General features: G+C 44.3%; 1 protein-coding gene across 20 annotated transcripts in view; it reads right to left on the bottom strand.

Moving 5' to 3' along the window:
- Positions 1-16,422, bottom strand: part of Plekha5 (pleckstrin homology domain containing A5) — a 199,426-nt gene that overhangs the window by 169,774 nt on the left and 13,230 nt on the right. The window contains exon 4 of one of the 20 annotated variants that reach the window (XM_045139595.1): positions 943-1,710. The exons of the other annotated variants lie outside the window; for them this stretch is intronic. Coding sequence (XP_044995530.1) covers positions 1,692-1,710 — 19 coding nt within the window. The 3' untranslated portion in view covers positions 943-1,691. Of the gene's footprint in view, positions 1-942; positions 1,711-16,422 lie in introns of those variants that run through there. 20 annotated transcript variants of the gene reach the window in all.

Below are 16,422 nucleotides of genomic sequence, written 5' to 3'. Positions count from 1 at the left end.
GAGAGCTGCACACAGACGCAAAAGTGGACACTCTAAACTGCATGGCAGCTAACTAGTCTAGAGAGGCATGGCAAAAATGAAGTTCAAAGTGCATGCTGGGGCTAGAGAGATGGCTTACCAGTTAAGGCACTTGCCTGCAAAGTCTAAGGACCCCGGTTCAATTCCCCACTACCCATGTAAGCCAGATATACAAGGTGGTGCATCCATCTGGAGTTCATTTGCAGTGTCCTGACGCCCTAACACACCATACTCTCTCTCAAATAAACAAATAAAAATAAAATATTAAATAAAATAAAGTGGTTGGGCGTGGTGGCACATGCCTTTAATCCCAGCACTAGGGAGGAAGAGGTAGGTGGATTGCCATGATGAGTTTAAGGCCAGCTTGAGACTACACAGTGAATTCCAGGTCAGCCTAGACTAAAACAAGACCCTACCTCTACAAACCAAAAATAGATTTAAATAAAAAAAATAGAAATAAAGTGCACACTGTTCGTCACTAAAAGTGGGATTATTGTGGAACTAAACAAAAGTAAATGTTTAATTAATAAGGAAATACTCTGTAGAGGTTAAAATTCTGGCTCAAGGAAAATATCAGAGCAACCACTTAGTGAAGAGCACAGATCACAAGTATGTATGTGCTGGCAAAAACCGGAAATTGAATGATGAGGGGAATATGAGCAAGTGCTGAAGAATGTTTTAGTATTAGGCTGGAGGAATGGCTTAGCAGTTAAGGCATTTGCCTGCAAAGCCAAAGGACCCAGGTTCAATTTTCCAGGACCCACATAAGCCAGATGCACAAGGTACCACATACGTCTGGAGTTCATTTACAGTGGCTGAAGGCCCTGACGCACCCATTCTCTCTCTCTCTCTGCCTCTTTCCATCTCTCTCAAATACATAAAATTTAAAAAAATATTTTAATACAATAAATACATCATTGCTTCAACTGAAAAGGTCAATAAAAAAAACAGAGATAAGGGAATATTTCTAAGCCTAACTGCCCAGTTTAGTTCTTCTGAGATTTACATTTTAAGAGCAGAATAAAGAGTGGAACTGAATGCACAGCTACTTGCTTCAAGGAATACCAACAGGAAGAAATAAATATAGGGAGGTTAATGTCTGTGAGATTGGGTAACTACTCCATTCCCAGCTGTGTGTGAATCTGTCTGACAGAACCTAACAACCCCTTTTTATAACAGAGGCTGAGAATTTCCATTTGTACCTAGAAAAAGTTAAAGGCACACTAGGAAATGTTTGAAATGTCAGATTCAGTAATTTCTCTGACCTATGTTCTAAATAATACTGATATAAGTTAAATTATTCAGGAGCTAAACAACTCTAATCTGAATTCATAGATTAATGACAGGGATGTCTATCTACTTACAAGTGACATACATGTAAGCACAGGCACATACATATGGAGGACAAGCAAGTTAAAGTCAGGCCCATTTCCTACAATGAGACCTCAATAATGCAGAGAAAGCTGTGCATGGGAGACCAGCTTGTACCGCAGACTCAGCTCCGCTGTCTGCCTTTCAAAGCTCACACGTAACTTCTACGTCACCACAGAAACAAGGGCACAGGGATGTGGTGAGATGGAGCATGTGAGGCGACATTAAATCAGGTGAATATCTCTTTTACTAGAGCTTATTGGAACTGCTGGTTCTCTTCTTCTTCCTTTAAGTAGAAAATCCTAAGGTCGAAGCTCAGACCTGAAAGAAATCAAGAAATGGACATGCACACAATTTGGAAATGTGGCCACGCTGCAAGTTTTTGAGTTTCCATGCTATCAGCATAATATAGCACACACAGCAACTTTAAACTTACTTCTAAAAATGTCACTGTAAACTTGACACAGGTGATGATAGCGGCCATCCTAGCTGAGTGAGTGAACAAACCTGTTCGCTAATGTCCGCACAGTCATTATGAGAGAGGCAACAGAAGATGAGCCCACAGCTGAGCATCACTCATCCTCCACTGTGCCTTCTTCTCTGACTGCAGCAGTTCCCTCGGCCACCGTTCTGCTTCCACGGACAACTGAAGGCCTTCAATGAAAATTTTTATGAACAAAAAATTCAAGTCTAGCACTGGGAAGATCCCAAGATGAGGCTAATCTGAGTTATGCAGGGAATCCCAGGCAAGCCTGGGCTACACAGTGAGGTGCTGATTCAAAAAAAAAAGCGGGGGGGGGGGGGCGATGAAGAAGGAAGGAGGGAAAGAGGAAAGAAGGGAGAGAACAAAAACAAAACTCCATTCCTGTTTGAAATCTGCTCAGGACACGAATCACCCCTTAGTCCAGTGTGCCCACGGTGGTCTTCCCTCAGTGTTGGTGTGCAATTGGTTTCAGCACCCCTGAGAGCACCCAAATGTGCACACACGCAAGCCCCGCCCATTAACGGGTGCAGCAGCTGCACGCGGCCTACACAGCATCTGTCTGCTGTTTAAAATCATCTCTAGGTTCCTTATGGTGCCTCATGCAGTGAAAAGTCTCACAGATTGCTGTTAGACTGTAATATTTAGGGCATAATGACAAAGGATGGAACTACATGCTTAACTACAGAGTTTCTTCCTCCAAGTGCTTCTGCTGGGAGGTTACTCCAAGGGTGCACGTGACACACCACCCACGCATGCTCGTTAGCGCCTCAGCTGTGTCGCGTATCAGAGCAGCGGTGGTGGGACTGTAGCCCTGGTGTCCAAGTACTCAGTAATGGCCCAAAGAACAACAGTAATGATTCTGGCCATTTCATCACAGCACTTGTATTATTTCTACTTTATCATTAGATATTGTTAACTTTTTTTTTTCTGGCAGGATTTTTATTTTAAGGTGGGTTCTCACTCTAGCCCGGGCTATCCTGGAATTCACTCTGTAGTCTCAGGGTGGCCTCGAACTCACGGTGATCCTCCTATCTCTGCCTCCTGAGTGCTGGAATTAAAGGTGTGCGCCACCATGCTTGGCTCCTGGTAACTTCTTATTCAATTTATAAAGTAAGCTTTGGCAGAGATATCTAAGAAACAGCAAAACACACACAGGGCTTGGTCTATCTATGCATGTATGTGTACTATGATATGTATGCACAGGAAACAGCAAAGCACACACAGGGCTTGGTCTATCTATGGTTTTGGGCATCCACTGGGTGTTGGAAATGGACGAAAACAGGGCCCACTGTGAGCTAATGACCTACTCTTTACAATGCAGGTAGAATGTGTTTGTTTCCTGTAGGTGGATGTTTTCCCATAAAGCACAACTGAATCTCTCCAGGCAGGGCACAGTGTCATGGTTTCAGCACACCCAAGCACGGACCCCAGTTCTGCCAACAACTGAAGGTTTAGGCTCCTCATACGTAAAGTGAAATGCTGCCCTTACTCTGATGTGTGGAATGAATGAGATCATGCATGTTAAAAGCCAGCAGTGTAAGTGTTCCAACAACAGCCGTTACATGCATCAAATGGACAAAAAGTAGAAGTATTCGATTCCTGTTTTTCAAAATCTCAAACAAAAACTTGGTTGTGGTCCCACAGAAACAGGGTGAAATAGCAGCCAGGTATCACAATGCATCCTTATAATCCCTGCTATGGCAAGAGGAATATGAGCTGAGGACAGCCTGCGTTAATAGCAAATTCCACTCAGCTTGGAGTATAAAAGGCAAGACCTCATCTTAAACAAACAAATTATTAGCAGGCAATTTATTATTTCTAGTGTTTGGCACCAAATTTAGCTAACAGCAGATGTTTCCAAATCCTTTATACATTAAGAGGTTCTAAGAGCTGGTAAGCTTTGTCTATTTCATCTTTGTATCCCTAGTGCCTGGAAGCTTACCTAACAGTGTATTCACTTAATTTCACCTTTTCCAATTCAATTAAAAAAAACACTTTATAGCCAGGCCATGGTGGCTCACACCTTTAATTCTAGCACTCAGAAAGCTGAGGTGGGAGGATCACTGTGAGTTCAAAGCCAGCCTGGACTACAGAGTGAGTTCCAGGTCAGGCTAACTTAGAATGACACTTTACCTTAAAAACAAAAAACAAACAAAAAATAGTGCATTTAAACTTTCAAAACTTTCTCTTTGTAATAAAAAAATGCACTGGGGGGTATATTTCTACTATGACATATACAAAGATGAGAAGTGGTTTGGCAAGGCCTCTTGTGCACTTCTTTTCTTTTTTTAAGATTTGATTTATTTATTTGAGACATAGCGAGGGACAGAGATAGAGAGAGAGACTGGGCACGCCAGGGCCTCTAGCCACTGCAAAGGCAGTCCAGACGCATGCGCCACCATGTGCATCTGGTTTACATGGGACCTGGAGAATTGTACCTGGGTCCTTTTGCTTTGCAGGCAAGTGCCTTAACTGCTAAGCCATCTCTCCAGCCCGTGTGTATTTCCTATAGTCAACATGCTCTAGGGGCTCACATGTTGGAACCGGGGCTGGGGAGATGGCTCAGTGGCTAAAGGTGTTTGCTTGCATCACCTGCTCCCCAGCTCAATTTCCCAGCATGCACACAGCTGGACACCACGTGCTGCCTGCGGCTGACACTAGTTCACAGCGGCGAGAGACGGGTGTGTCCACACACACATAGTCCTAATTTTTGTCAATGTTGGAATAAATACATGTAAGCTTTCCATGTTCTACAGAAAGAGGCAAACAAGAGCTGGTGAACATCACGTTTCTCACAAGAGTTCTCACTGAACAAATGTACAGCAGAGCTGCAGTGAGGCCCTGGCTGCCGGCAGCTGTGTCTCAGGAAGCCCAATGAGCGAGCGCCAGTGTTCCGCACAGCACGCTGAGCTCTCGCTGGAGAAAACCCAGGGTCACTGAAATCTGCTTCACCAACGTACATACGTGGCTTTCACCCAAGAAACTCCTGAAGTCAGTTTTCTAATCTATAAGGACAATTGCTCACGGCTCAATAAATACTTCCTAATTACTTCCTCTTCTGTTCCACAGAAGTTATAATCACTACCTTGTTTCCAATCCCAAGGGAGGGTAGGGGACAAAGCAAGGAAAAGACTCCCATCAACCCTTTGACACTCCCAACAGTTATAGCACATGCTTCAAGATGTCCTACAGTGCTAACTTTGAGATAACTCACACAGGACACCTCAAAAAAAAAAAAAAAAAAAAAGGACCAAATGGAAATTGCTTTCTAATACCAGTAATTCTCTCAAAAAGCAACACAGCAAGCCAGGCATGCTGGCTCATGCCTTTAATCCCAGCACTATGGAGGCAGAGGTAGGAGGATCGCCATGAGTTCGAGTCCAGCCTGGAACTACAGAATGAGTTTCAGATCAGCCTGGTCTACAGTGAGACCCTACCTTGAAAAACCAAAACAGGAAGAAAAAGAAAAAGTTAACATAGCAATTATAGAAATTACCTTCTCTGCACACCTGGGCCAGGCCGCCTGGATGAGAAATTGAGTCAATGCACACTCTCAGGACTAGCATAAGGATGGAGATAGTTTCAGAACATGTGTCGTGGGAGTGGCTGTGGGGGGTGTCAGGATATTCCTATCAGAGAGGTGTCGCCAGGCTCAGTCTTTCTTCCATGTGTGCTTGATCTACTGTGAGGATGCTGAGAGAGCAATGCCATCTCCCAGACAATACTGTCACCATGGTGAAAGTCCTTGCAATAGGGAGTGAATGCAGTAAGGGATTTTATACTAAAAATACTTTATATCCAAGACTATGATTAACACCTTTCAATAGTTATCTTTGGTAAAAGAATATCGATTTCATTTAGCTAAATGGATCCTACTAAAGGTCTCCCTGTGTCTCTCAGGTGGGCTTAACGTGCGAGGCAGCCCCGGCTCTTCTCCAACTCTTCCTCTGCCTCCCGAGTGCTGGCATTAGGGGTTACAGGTGCGCACCACCAAACTAAGTCATGGAAAGTCATAATATTTGCTAGACTTATAAAGACAATCCATGAGGTAGGAGGACCACGGGGAGTTTGAAGCTGGGTTGGGCTGCAGAGTGAACTCCAGGCAGGTCTAGACTACAGTGAGACCTTGCCTCAACAAAACAAAACAAAACAAAAACAACAACAAAAGAAACCACCAGGTCCTCAAATTGTACTGGATAAATGGCTTACTAGAAACTACCAGAACAAAAATTCAGGTTCAAATATGGCCTTAACAAAAACAAAAAGCAAGATTATTTTTGGAAACATAATAGTAAAGACTGTACTTCCTGTCACTCCCAGCAGGACTCTAAATGGAGTTAGTTCATGATTTACAATCATCTCCTTGGTGTTGTTAGCACCACACTCTAACCAACCGAGTGACACATAAGCATCTCCATGCTTATTTAATCTCATGTCAAGACAGGCTTAAACTCTGAATTTCCTTCATGCCAGGAAAAACAGCAGACACAATACTTCACCTCACTTATTTAAGATGTTTCTAAGACAACCAGCTTTCAGATAAGGAGTAAGGTTTCCTTGGACAGTTTTTTAAGTGTTTTGTTTCAAGTTGGGCAATTGCTGGGTGTATAGCCCGGGCAGAGAGCCTGCTAAGCATCCAGGACGCAAGGTGGATTCCCAGCAGCATGGGGAGCGCAGACCAAAGATGGTACCTGCAGGAACCAGCAGCCCACTGCACTGGCCTGTGCAGTGCTGCTTCTCACTTTTCTAACCCACTGGTCCACCTCCTTCCGGGCCTTAGCCACGCCCAAGGGCAAAGGCTTCTCGCTGTACCTGGCAGTGACCTAGGGCCCTTCTGGGCAGGGCGGTCACAGCTAAAGCACATACAGAAGGCACACAAAACGAGCTGATAACTTTGTCTTTGTTGGCCCTCAAAGTCCAACTTGCCTTGAACTCGGGGTCCTCCAGCCCTCGGTGCTGGTGGGGACCTGACTGGCGTGGTCACTGTGGACTACAGCAAGGACTCGGAGCTCCCACACGACCCAGGCTGATGCTGAGGACAGCAGCAGGACGAACTCACTCTGCTGTCCACTGCAACACTATTAACAAGCGCGGAGAGGGAGTGCATCCCGGGCCAGTGCTGCATAAGCGGATCAAAAAGGCATGCAGCCCATGGATGGAGTCACATTCAGCCAAAAAAGAACAAGCCTCACCTGAACATGGTGCCACATGCGTATTGCATCAGCACTGGGAAGGGAAGACAGGCAGGTATTCACCTGATTTTTCTTCTGCCTGATGTTCTATTCATTTGATATGTAATTAAATTTTCATCATGAAATAAAACACATACCCACAAGTTTCTTTTTGAATTCCTAGCATCGTATGTAAGCAGCTTGATCAAGATGACTGTCCATCAGGCACACTGCCCAGGGGCCAAGCGTCTGTCCAGCGGTGCTGTGCTCTAGCGCACACGGTGCCGCAGCGCGGACAAGGTCCCCACAGCCAGGCTTGTTCGAAGCCTGCCTGGTCCTCAGCTTCGCACTCTTACGAGGTGGTGGGACCTTGAAAGAGACATGGTCTGGGGGTGGTCTCTGACTCCCATGCTCTCCATCATGTTAATGATACTTCCTACAGGCCCCACAGCAACGAGCCCACCTAAACAGCTGAAATCTCCCAGATTATGAGCTAGAATTACCTTTTCTTCTTAAAAAGTAATTTTCGCAATTATTTTATAAGTGATATGGCTGTGGGTTATTCACCATGTAGCATCCCCAACTAGGCATTTACAGTCCTATGTTTTCCCTATAATTATCCCAGGTGTTCCCAGGGGTCTATGAGAGTCTCCCACTGCTGCCACAGCCGTTATGCAGCTTAAATATTAAGAAATTTTACCCTGCTTAATCACGTTTTAAGGAGAAGAGATTAAACAGATACATTTAAAATGTCCACTGTTAGTGAACTTTTCAACCAGAAACTAGAAAATATTAATCTGAGGGCTGGGGAGAGGGCTCAGTGGTTAAAGGCATTTGCTTGCAAAGCCTGCTGGCCCTGGGGTACAGTTCCCCAGTGCCCACATAAAGGAAGGAGTGGCATATGCATTTAGGACCACGGTGCACTGCCCCCACACATATAAAATATATTTTTTAAAAATACCAAAAAAAGGAAATACCAGTCTGAAAATCTTGATTCTCTGGATTTGACAAGTAACATATTACTTGACAACAGCATTACATACATGCATTAATTCATCCCTTAGGATCTGAATATATCACTAAAATTTCACCTATAAATATTACTTGGTAACAGCATTATATACATGCATTGATTCATCCCTTATGATCTGAATATATCACTAAAATTTCACCTGTAAATAGTTTACATTTAGAAAATGTCGTTTTTAGTTAAAAGAAACAAATTATTCCAAAACCTACAGTGAGACATGAGAGCTTTTCAACAAGCATGCACTCAGTCACCTGCACTTGTGCCCTCCACAGTTAACCCCCTGCAGACAGTCTTTGGGGTCGTCCAGGATGTTCGAAAGAGCCATGCTTGGGGTCTGCCACAGAGTGAGCAGTAAGCTGAATCCAGCGAGGGAAGGGATGTGGGGCACGGTGGCTGCCCGTTGCCCTCAGTCACGCTCAGGCACGCGTTTGACCACCATGCGCTCAAGTCTTGTTTGTGTACTATGCGGTCTGGACAACAGTGCTGGTTCTGTGCTGAACATATTTTGTCATTATGCATTCGATGATTTCAAATATACAGAAGGATAGCCAAATGCCACACTGTTTTATATAAAGACTTGATCATCTGTCTGCTCATAGTTGTGTCCTGCAGGAACCCTAGAAAGGTTGTAAATATTCAGTATGTGAGTTGTAAGAGTCTTAACTATCTCCACCTCAACATTTTCTAGAAGCACAGACACAGCCTAGTGATTCCTGGGATGACCATCACCACTGGCCAAATGACTCATGGCTTCTGTTAGTGTTTGGGTCACCACACTTTGAGAATTTATTGAAGGGCTAGAGAGATGGCTCAGCAGTTAAAGGTGCTTGTTTGCAAAGCCTGACAACCTGGGTTCAGTTCCCCAGAACCCACATAAATCCAGATGCACAAAGTGGCACATGTGTCTAAAGTCGGTTTACAGTGGCATAAGACCCTGGCACACCCATACTCACTCTCTGTGTGTGTGTGTGTGTGTGACTTTCTCTCAAATAAATAAATAAATTTTACAAAAATAAAAATTAGGGTTGGAGAGATGGCTTAGTGGTTAAGCGCTTGCCTGTGAAGCCTAAGGACCCCAGTTTGAGGATTGTTTCCCCAGGACCCACGTTATCCAGATGCACAAGGGGGCGCACGCGTCTGGATTCCTTTGCAGTGGCTGGAGGCCCTGGCGCGACCATTCTCTCTCTATATGTATGTCTGCCTCTTTCTCTTTCTGTCACTTTCAACTAAATAAAAAAAAATAAAAGTTTTTAAAAAATTAATGGGCTGGAGAGGTGGTTCAGTGGTTAAGGCACTTACTTGCAAAGACTGATGGCCTGGGTTCAATTTCCCAATGCCCATTTAGGGCCAGATGTACAAGTGGTACATGTGCCTGGAGTTGGTTTACACTGGCAGGAGGCCCTCTCATGCCCATTCTCTCTCCCTCTCTCCTTTCTTCCCCGCCCCTTGCAAATAAATAAAAATAATAAAATAATAAAAAATAAAGTGAAAGTAAAAGAACTTATTAAAACTAGGGCTAGAGAAATAGCTCAGTTGGTAAAGCCTTAGAAGCCCGAGGACCTGAATTCAATGCCTACCATCCCAGTGCGGGAGAGGCAGGGGCAGGAAGGTGCCTGCAGCTTGCTGGTCAGCCAGGCTAGCCTAGTTGGTGAGTCTGGGACAATGAGGGATCCTGTCTTTAAAAAAATAAAAATAAAAATAAAAATAAAGAGGTGAATGTACCCAGGCATGGTGATGCCTGCCTTTAATCCCAGTACTCAAGAGGCTGAGGTAGTTGGATCACAGTAAGTTTGAGGCCACCATGAGACTACATATTCCAGGTGAGCCTGGACCTGCCTCAGGAAAAATAAAAATAAAAATAATAAAAAAAGAGGTGAACGACACACCTGAGGAATGACTTTGGCCTTTGGTCTTCACATGCATGTAAACATATGCACACTTACCTGTGAGACCATATAGGTATGAACATGCACAGACACATGTACTCACATACAAAGATCCTTTTTCCTTCCACGTCTGATGTCGTCTCGAGTCTAACTACCCATGGCAGTGATGCTCCAGAACTAGCAAACCCTCTGTCCTTTATACCTTCAGCCTCTCTTTATAGGTCTGCCTCAGCGTCTAAAACCGTTCATGACTTTCTCCTGAGGACATCAGCTGTCCTACTGTGCTGTCTCAAAAAGTACGTTTTCTGGTAGGCCCCATGAGCCATCCATTCCCTCACCCTTGGGATCCTGCTAGACCCATGGCCTGACAGACATGAAATGTCAATGTCAGTGGCCACAGCGCATAGGCAAACCTCAGCCTTACAGCAGGCATGTTTTAATGACTTTCCCTGTTTGGCTTCTCTGGTCTTGGAAGAGTCTCGACCAGTCAATCAGATTTCTTCTTGCTCCATTTCCTTCCTGTCAAGCCTCAAGTCCAATAGTACAATATTTCAACAAGTTCATTTAACCCTGCATTCTCCATCCCATCTGCTTTTCATTGTCTTCAAAAAGAAAAATCTTTGTGGTTCTAATTTCCCTTTCATTTTTCACCTTTTCCTTCCTCTTTCCTTTGAGACTGGGTCTCATGTGACCCAGGCACCTATGAAGTTCTGATCTCCCTTCCCAATTCATACGTCAACATGCCTGGTTCTATGTGGTGCTGGAGACCAAACCCAAGATTTCATGCACACGAGGCAAGCAGTCTACCTGCTGAGCTACATCCCTGTCCCCAGCCTCCAGTCTCGTGATCCAAACCTTAATGAGTCTCTACGACGTGCCAAAGACATAGGAGTTAATATGTGGCACCTAACAAGTTGTTTATTTATCCAAAAAAAAGTTGGGGCTGGAGAGATGGCTCAGTGGATAAAGTCCTTGGCTAGAGTAACCAACTCTGATGGCCCAGGCCCCATGTAAAAAGTTGGAAGCCATGGTGGGCGTCTGTGATTCCAGCACAGTAACACTGACAGCAAGAAGAGACATGGAGGTTGCAGAATTTCCTGGGAGCTTGGGGCAAGCACATCAAAGAACAGCAGAGCAAGACTCCACAGGGAGAAAGCGTGCCTTAAATGAAGTAGACAGGCAAGGGTCAACTGCAAGTCGTCCTCCTCTGACCTCCATGTACGCACCATGGCGTGCATGCACACACACTCACTGAAAAATACAAATATGGGCTTTGGAGATGGCTTAGTGACTAAGGCTCTTGTGCCTGCAAAGCCTATGTCTGATTCCTCAGGACCCACATAAAGCAGATACACAAGGTAACACATGTATCTGGAGCTCACTTTCAGCAGCTGGAGGCCCTGGCGCACCCATTCTCATTCTCTCTTTTTCTCTCCCTCCCCGTCTGTCTGCCAGGCATGGTGGTGTGCTCCTTTAATCCCAGCATTTAGGAAGCAGAGGTAAGAAGTTGCTGTGAGTTCGAGGCCAGCCTGAAACTACATAGTGAATTCCAGGTCAGCCTGGGTTAAAGTGAGACCCTACCTCAAAACAACAAACCCTTACAATACAAGACTAAGAAACTGACTTTTAGGGAAAGAAGCCTCTTCACAGAGCACAAGGTCAGCAGCACGGCCAGGGCCCCGTCCAACCCTATGTGAGGCAGAGCACGCCGAGCTTCAGCTGGTCTTCAGTATCGGCTGCGTGGGTTTCAGAGATGTGCACTGAACTCTCTTCTCCTGAGTCTCAGCCTTTGTAATGAGGGCCCAGACGCTAGCTCTCCTTCCTTTAGTCTTAGCTGACACTGAGACTGGCCAACAGAAAAGTAGTTCGAAGCCGAGGTCTCAAGAGACCTTGAAGGCACTTGCGTGGACACCTTTGTCAGACAGCAAGTGTGGACTGGCCTGCTGGAGGATGAGACCACCTGCAAAAGAACTGAGTCGTTCCCACCATCCCAGATACAGCAGTACCTTTTATCCATGAATAATGGAGATTCCCCCCCAGTAAGTATGTATGCCTATGATAAAGTTTAACTTATGGATTAGGCACAGTATGAGAGTAACTAATATAAAAACAAGTGTTAACAGTATACAATGGTACAAATTATGTGAATGTTGTTTTCACTCTGTCTCAAAATATCTTTTAAAAAATATTTTTATTTATTTGCAGGTCAGCCTGGGCCAGAGCAAGACCCCACCTCAAAATACCCATATATATTTTTGCTAGGGCGGGGAAGGGGGACAATGAGCATGACAAGGTCTTTTGTTGCAGCAAAGCAACTCCAGAGGCGAGCACCACTTTGTGCAACTGGCTTCATGTGGGTTGTGAGGGAACTGAACCAGGGCCTGCAGGCTTTGCAAGAAGGCACTTTTATTTTTATGTATTTTTAAAAACATATTTTATTTATTTATTTGAGTGAGAGAGAGAGAGAAAATGGGCACGCCAGGGCCTCCAGACACTACAACCGAACTCCAGATGCATATGCCCCTTGTGTATCTGGCTCATGTGGGACCTGGAGAATTGAACCGGGATCCTCTGGCATTGCAGGCATGTGCCTTTACTGCTAAGCCATCTCTCCAGCCCAAGAAGGCACTTTTAACTGCTGAGCCGTCTTCCCATTCCCTGAAAATATGTCAACGCATAATGATATAATGCCTAACTGATGAGATGACCTAAATAAATGGCTAAGAGGCTTCAAAGAAATGATCACTCTAATGCCATTCCTGTGGTACCATGACAGGTGATGTGATAAGTGACTAACAGGCAGGTAATATCCAGCCTCAAAATAGACTCTACCTGACCACTGGTGACTAATTCCACAGAAAACAAAATGCAGATAAGAGTGTTGGGCTGGAGAGATGCCTTAGTGGTTAAGGTGCTTGTCTGTGAAGCCTAAGGACTCAGGTTAAATTCCCCAGTACTCACATAAGCCAGATGCACACGGTGGCATATGCACCTGGAATTTTATGGCAGTGGCTAGAGGTCTAGGCACACCCATTCTTTCTACCTGCCACTCTCTCCCAAATACATACATAAACAAACAAATCTGTTTCAAAATATGTTTGAAAAAAAGAAAGAGAAGAGCGCTGAAGGCCATCTTGAACCAGCCAAGATCTGCAAAGCCTTGTACCTATGCGCTGATGACAGCAGAGGAGTGGACCATGCGCCCAGGGATGTGCTCAAAACTGACTACGGCCACTGCCATCTGCAGAGGAGTGGACCATGCGCCCAGGGATGTGCTCAAAACTGACTACGGCCACTGCCATCTGCAGAGGAGTGGACCATGCGCCCAGGGATGTGCTCAAAACTGACTACGGCCACTGCCATCTGCTGCTGGTTATAAGCAATACTGTGGAAGCAAAACTAGGATTATTTATATCTATTCTGGTTATCTCCATTAATATTTTTAGAACTTGAAGTAAACAACTGTGAAACATTTTAATTTCAGTCTCTTCAATGTCACTGAAACAGCAGGCCAGACAAAAATTGTCATATTCAGAAAGGATTTAATACCATCAAAAGCATTTACTTCTCATACCAATAACATTCTTAATTCTAGCTTAGGATCTCTTTTCATGAATTTGCTCAGAAAACAAAACAAAACAAGCATCTAGGCTCACCATCACTCATGAGAATAATGGGGGCTGGAGAGGTGGCTTAGTGGTTAAATTACTTGCCTGTGAAGCCTAAGGACCCAGGCTCAATTCCCCAGGACGCATATATGCCAGATGTGTAAGGTGGCACATGCATTTGGAGTTCGTCTGCAGTGGCTAGAGGTGCTGTTGTGCCCATTCTCTCTCTCTCTCTCAAATAAAATAAATTAAATCCAGAGAATAATGGGAAGGGGGCTTGATTTGAGTTGTAAACATTCACATCATTAGGCATAAGATCAAATGGACCTAAGAATGTTGTATATAAGAAAAAACCTAAGTAGTTTGACTTCTTTATCCTTTTGTCATGTAGAAATTTCTGTGAGTGATTTCTAAGAAATATTATCTATTTTCTTAAAACTCACAACGGATTTGTATCTGATTCATGCACCATCTTCTAACCCCTGTAAGATCTAAGTAATGAATTTGTGCACGTAGCTATAATAAGAAGGGACACACACACTACCTCCCTTCCCACTCATCTGGGAAGGCACAAGAGCTTTCTTCACTTGAACTGGACTAGGCCAGTCCTGCTTCCTCCCTCAAGGGGTTGTTCTGAGAATCAAATGAGAGGAAAGGGCTCAGTAACAATGTGACCCAGCTTGGCCTATCGCCCACGGTTCTTAGCTCCAACCTACTCAAGCCATCACTGCTCGTGGCTCTGTCTGTGCAACCAGGAGTGTGTGCCTGAGGGCAGTGTGAGTGACCAAAAGAGGTCAGTGTGTGCACGCCTGACAGCAGTGTATGTAGAGAGTACTGCGTGTGCCTTACAGAGGTCAGCGTGTGTGCCCGACAGAAGTGTGTGTGCCTGACAGCGGCGTGTGAGCCTGAGAGACAGCAGCATGAGAGACAGCATACAATCCCCGGCACCTTTGCAAATCCCACTAACAGCTTTAAAATATTTCACACGTTTACTTACACAGCTGTAATCCATTTTTTTCTTCCTTTTATTAATGATGAGGGGTTTAATTCCTTTACTTTTCCTCCCCCTACCTGCCACCCTTACTGATAATAACAATTTATTCTACAGTTAAATTTATTCATTTCAGAAACTTAGAAAATACCAGCAACACCTACATTTGAAATTGCCTGGCTTAGTCACTCCCGGGTATACTTTATACAAAATACCTTCAGTCTCTCTCTATGTATTTTCTTTTATTTTTATAAGAGAGGGAGAGAGGATGGGTGTGCCACGGCATCCAGCCACTGCAAACTCTAGACATGTGCACCCCCTTGTACATCTGGCTAACATGGGTCCTGGGGAATTGAACCTGGGTCCTTTGCCTTTGCAGGCAAGTGCCTTAACTGTTAAGCCATCCCTCCAGCCCTCTCTCTATGTATTTCAGCTCCACCCTCCCACTTGGTGTCCTCAGTGTCCCCACAGATACCTTTCATCCTTCACTCCTGGAACACAAGCTACAGCCTGCCTTTTATCTGTAGCTGGAAACAACAGTGACTACTCTAAGGAAAGCCTTTTTAGTATGGTGGTCTGGGCAATTCTCAAATAAACTTTCTCTACAATGTTTTTATTTATTTATTTCTATTTTTTTAAACATTTATTTTATTTATTTGAAAGAGAGATACAGAGAGAGAGAGAGAGAGAGAGAGGGTACACCAGAGCCTTCAGCCACTGCAAATGAACTCCAGATGCATGTGTCACCTTATGCATCTGGCTTACATGGGTCCCAGGGAAATCAAACCTGGGTCCTCTGGCTTTGCAGGCAAGTGCCTTAACCACTAAGCCAACACTCCAGCCCTGTTTTTCTTTATTTATTTGAGGGAGAGCCAGAGAGAAAGAGGCAGATAGGAAGAAAGTTTTAAGTATGGGCATGAGGGGCCTCCTGTCACTGGAAACCAATTCCAGACATATGCACCATGTGGTACATCTGGCTTTATCCACTGGATAATCAAACCCAGGCTATTAGGCTTTGCCAGCAAGGGCCTTTAACTGCTGAGCCATCTCTACAGCCCCCACCCAAATGAACTTTCTTTCTTTTTTTTTTGGTTTTTTGAGGTAGGGTCTCACACTGGCTCAGGCTGACCTGGAAATCACTCTGTAGTCTCAGGGTGGCCTTGAACTCACAGCAGTCCTACCTCTGCCTCCTGAGTGCTGGGATTAAAGACATGCGCCACCACACCCAGCTTCCAAATGAACTTTCTTAAATGAAAGCAGAACTATATAAACCAACTGTGTGTATTGTTTAATGTGTCACCAGTTGTATGCATTACATATATGTAACAGTTCTTACCTTCTAGAGGTATGAAATCAAGACTATATAATGACATTTCTGAACATCATTTAGAGGCCATTTTAGCACAAATGAAAATGAAGTATATTCTCTTAGACATTCAATGTCACTGAAGTTGTAAAACAAATACCCATGTACTTCATATATATACCATGTTTTATAGTTATTCAATCAAAGTCTGTTCATAAAAATTAACTCTTATCATAAGCCTACCAAAACACAGGAATTATCCTCTCCATTTTACACAGGAGGAAACTCACCCAAAACAGGATAAGCTTTACCAAGATAGCATGGCTAATAAAGGCAATAGAGCCAAAGTCTGACCCATAAGCTACCTTTCTCTTTACGACAATGCCCCGTACACAGGTTTATGTCGACATCTGCCATGGCCACAGAACACAGCATGTTCCTCCTGACAAATGTAATAAGCCAATAAATCACATTGTGCTCTGAACCATGACTTGCCAACACATGTGTACAGCCATCTATTTATAGTTACCTTTAAAACGCAACAAAATAAGAAGAAA

The sequence above is a fragment of the Jaculus jaculus genome, chromosome 22 (assembly GCF_020740685.1).
Source record: "Jaculus jaculus isolate mJacJac1 chromosome 22, mJacJac1.mat.Y.cur, whole genome shotgun sequence".
Lineage (NCBI taxonomy): Eukaryota > Metazoa > Chordata > Mammalia > Rodentia > Dipodidae > Jaculus > Jaculus jaculus.
Note: the sequence above shows the minus strand (reverse complement) of the source record. Positions and strands in the feature narration are given on the sequence as shown.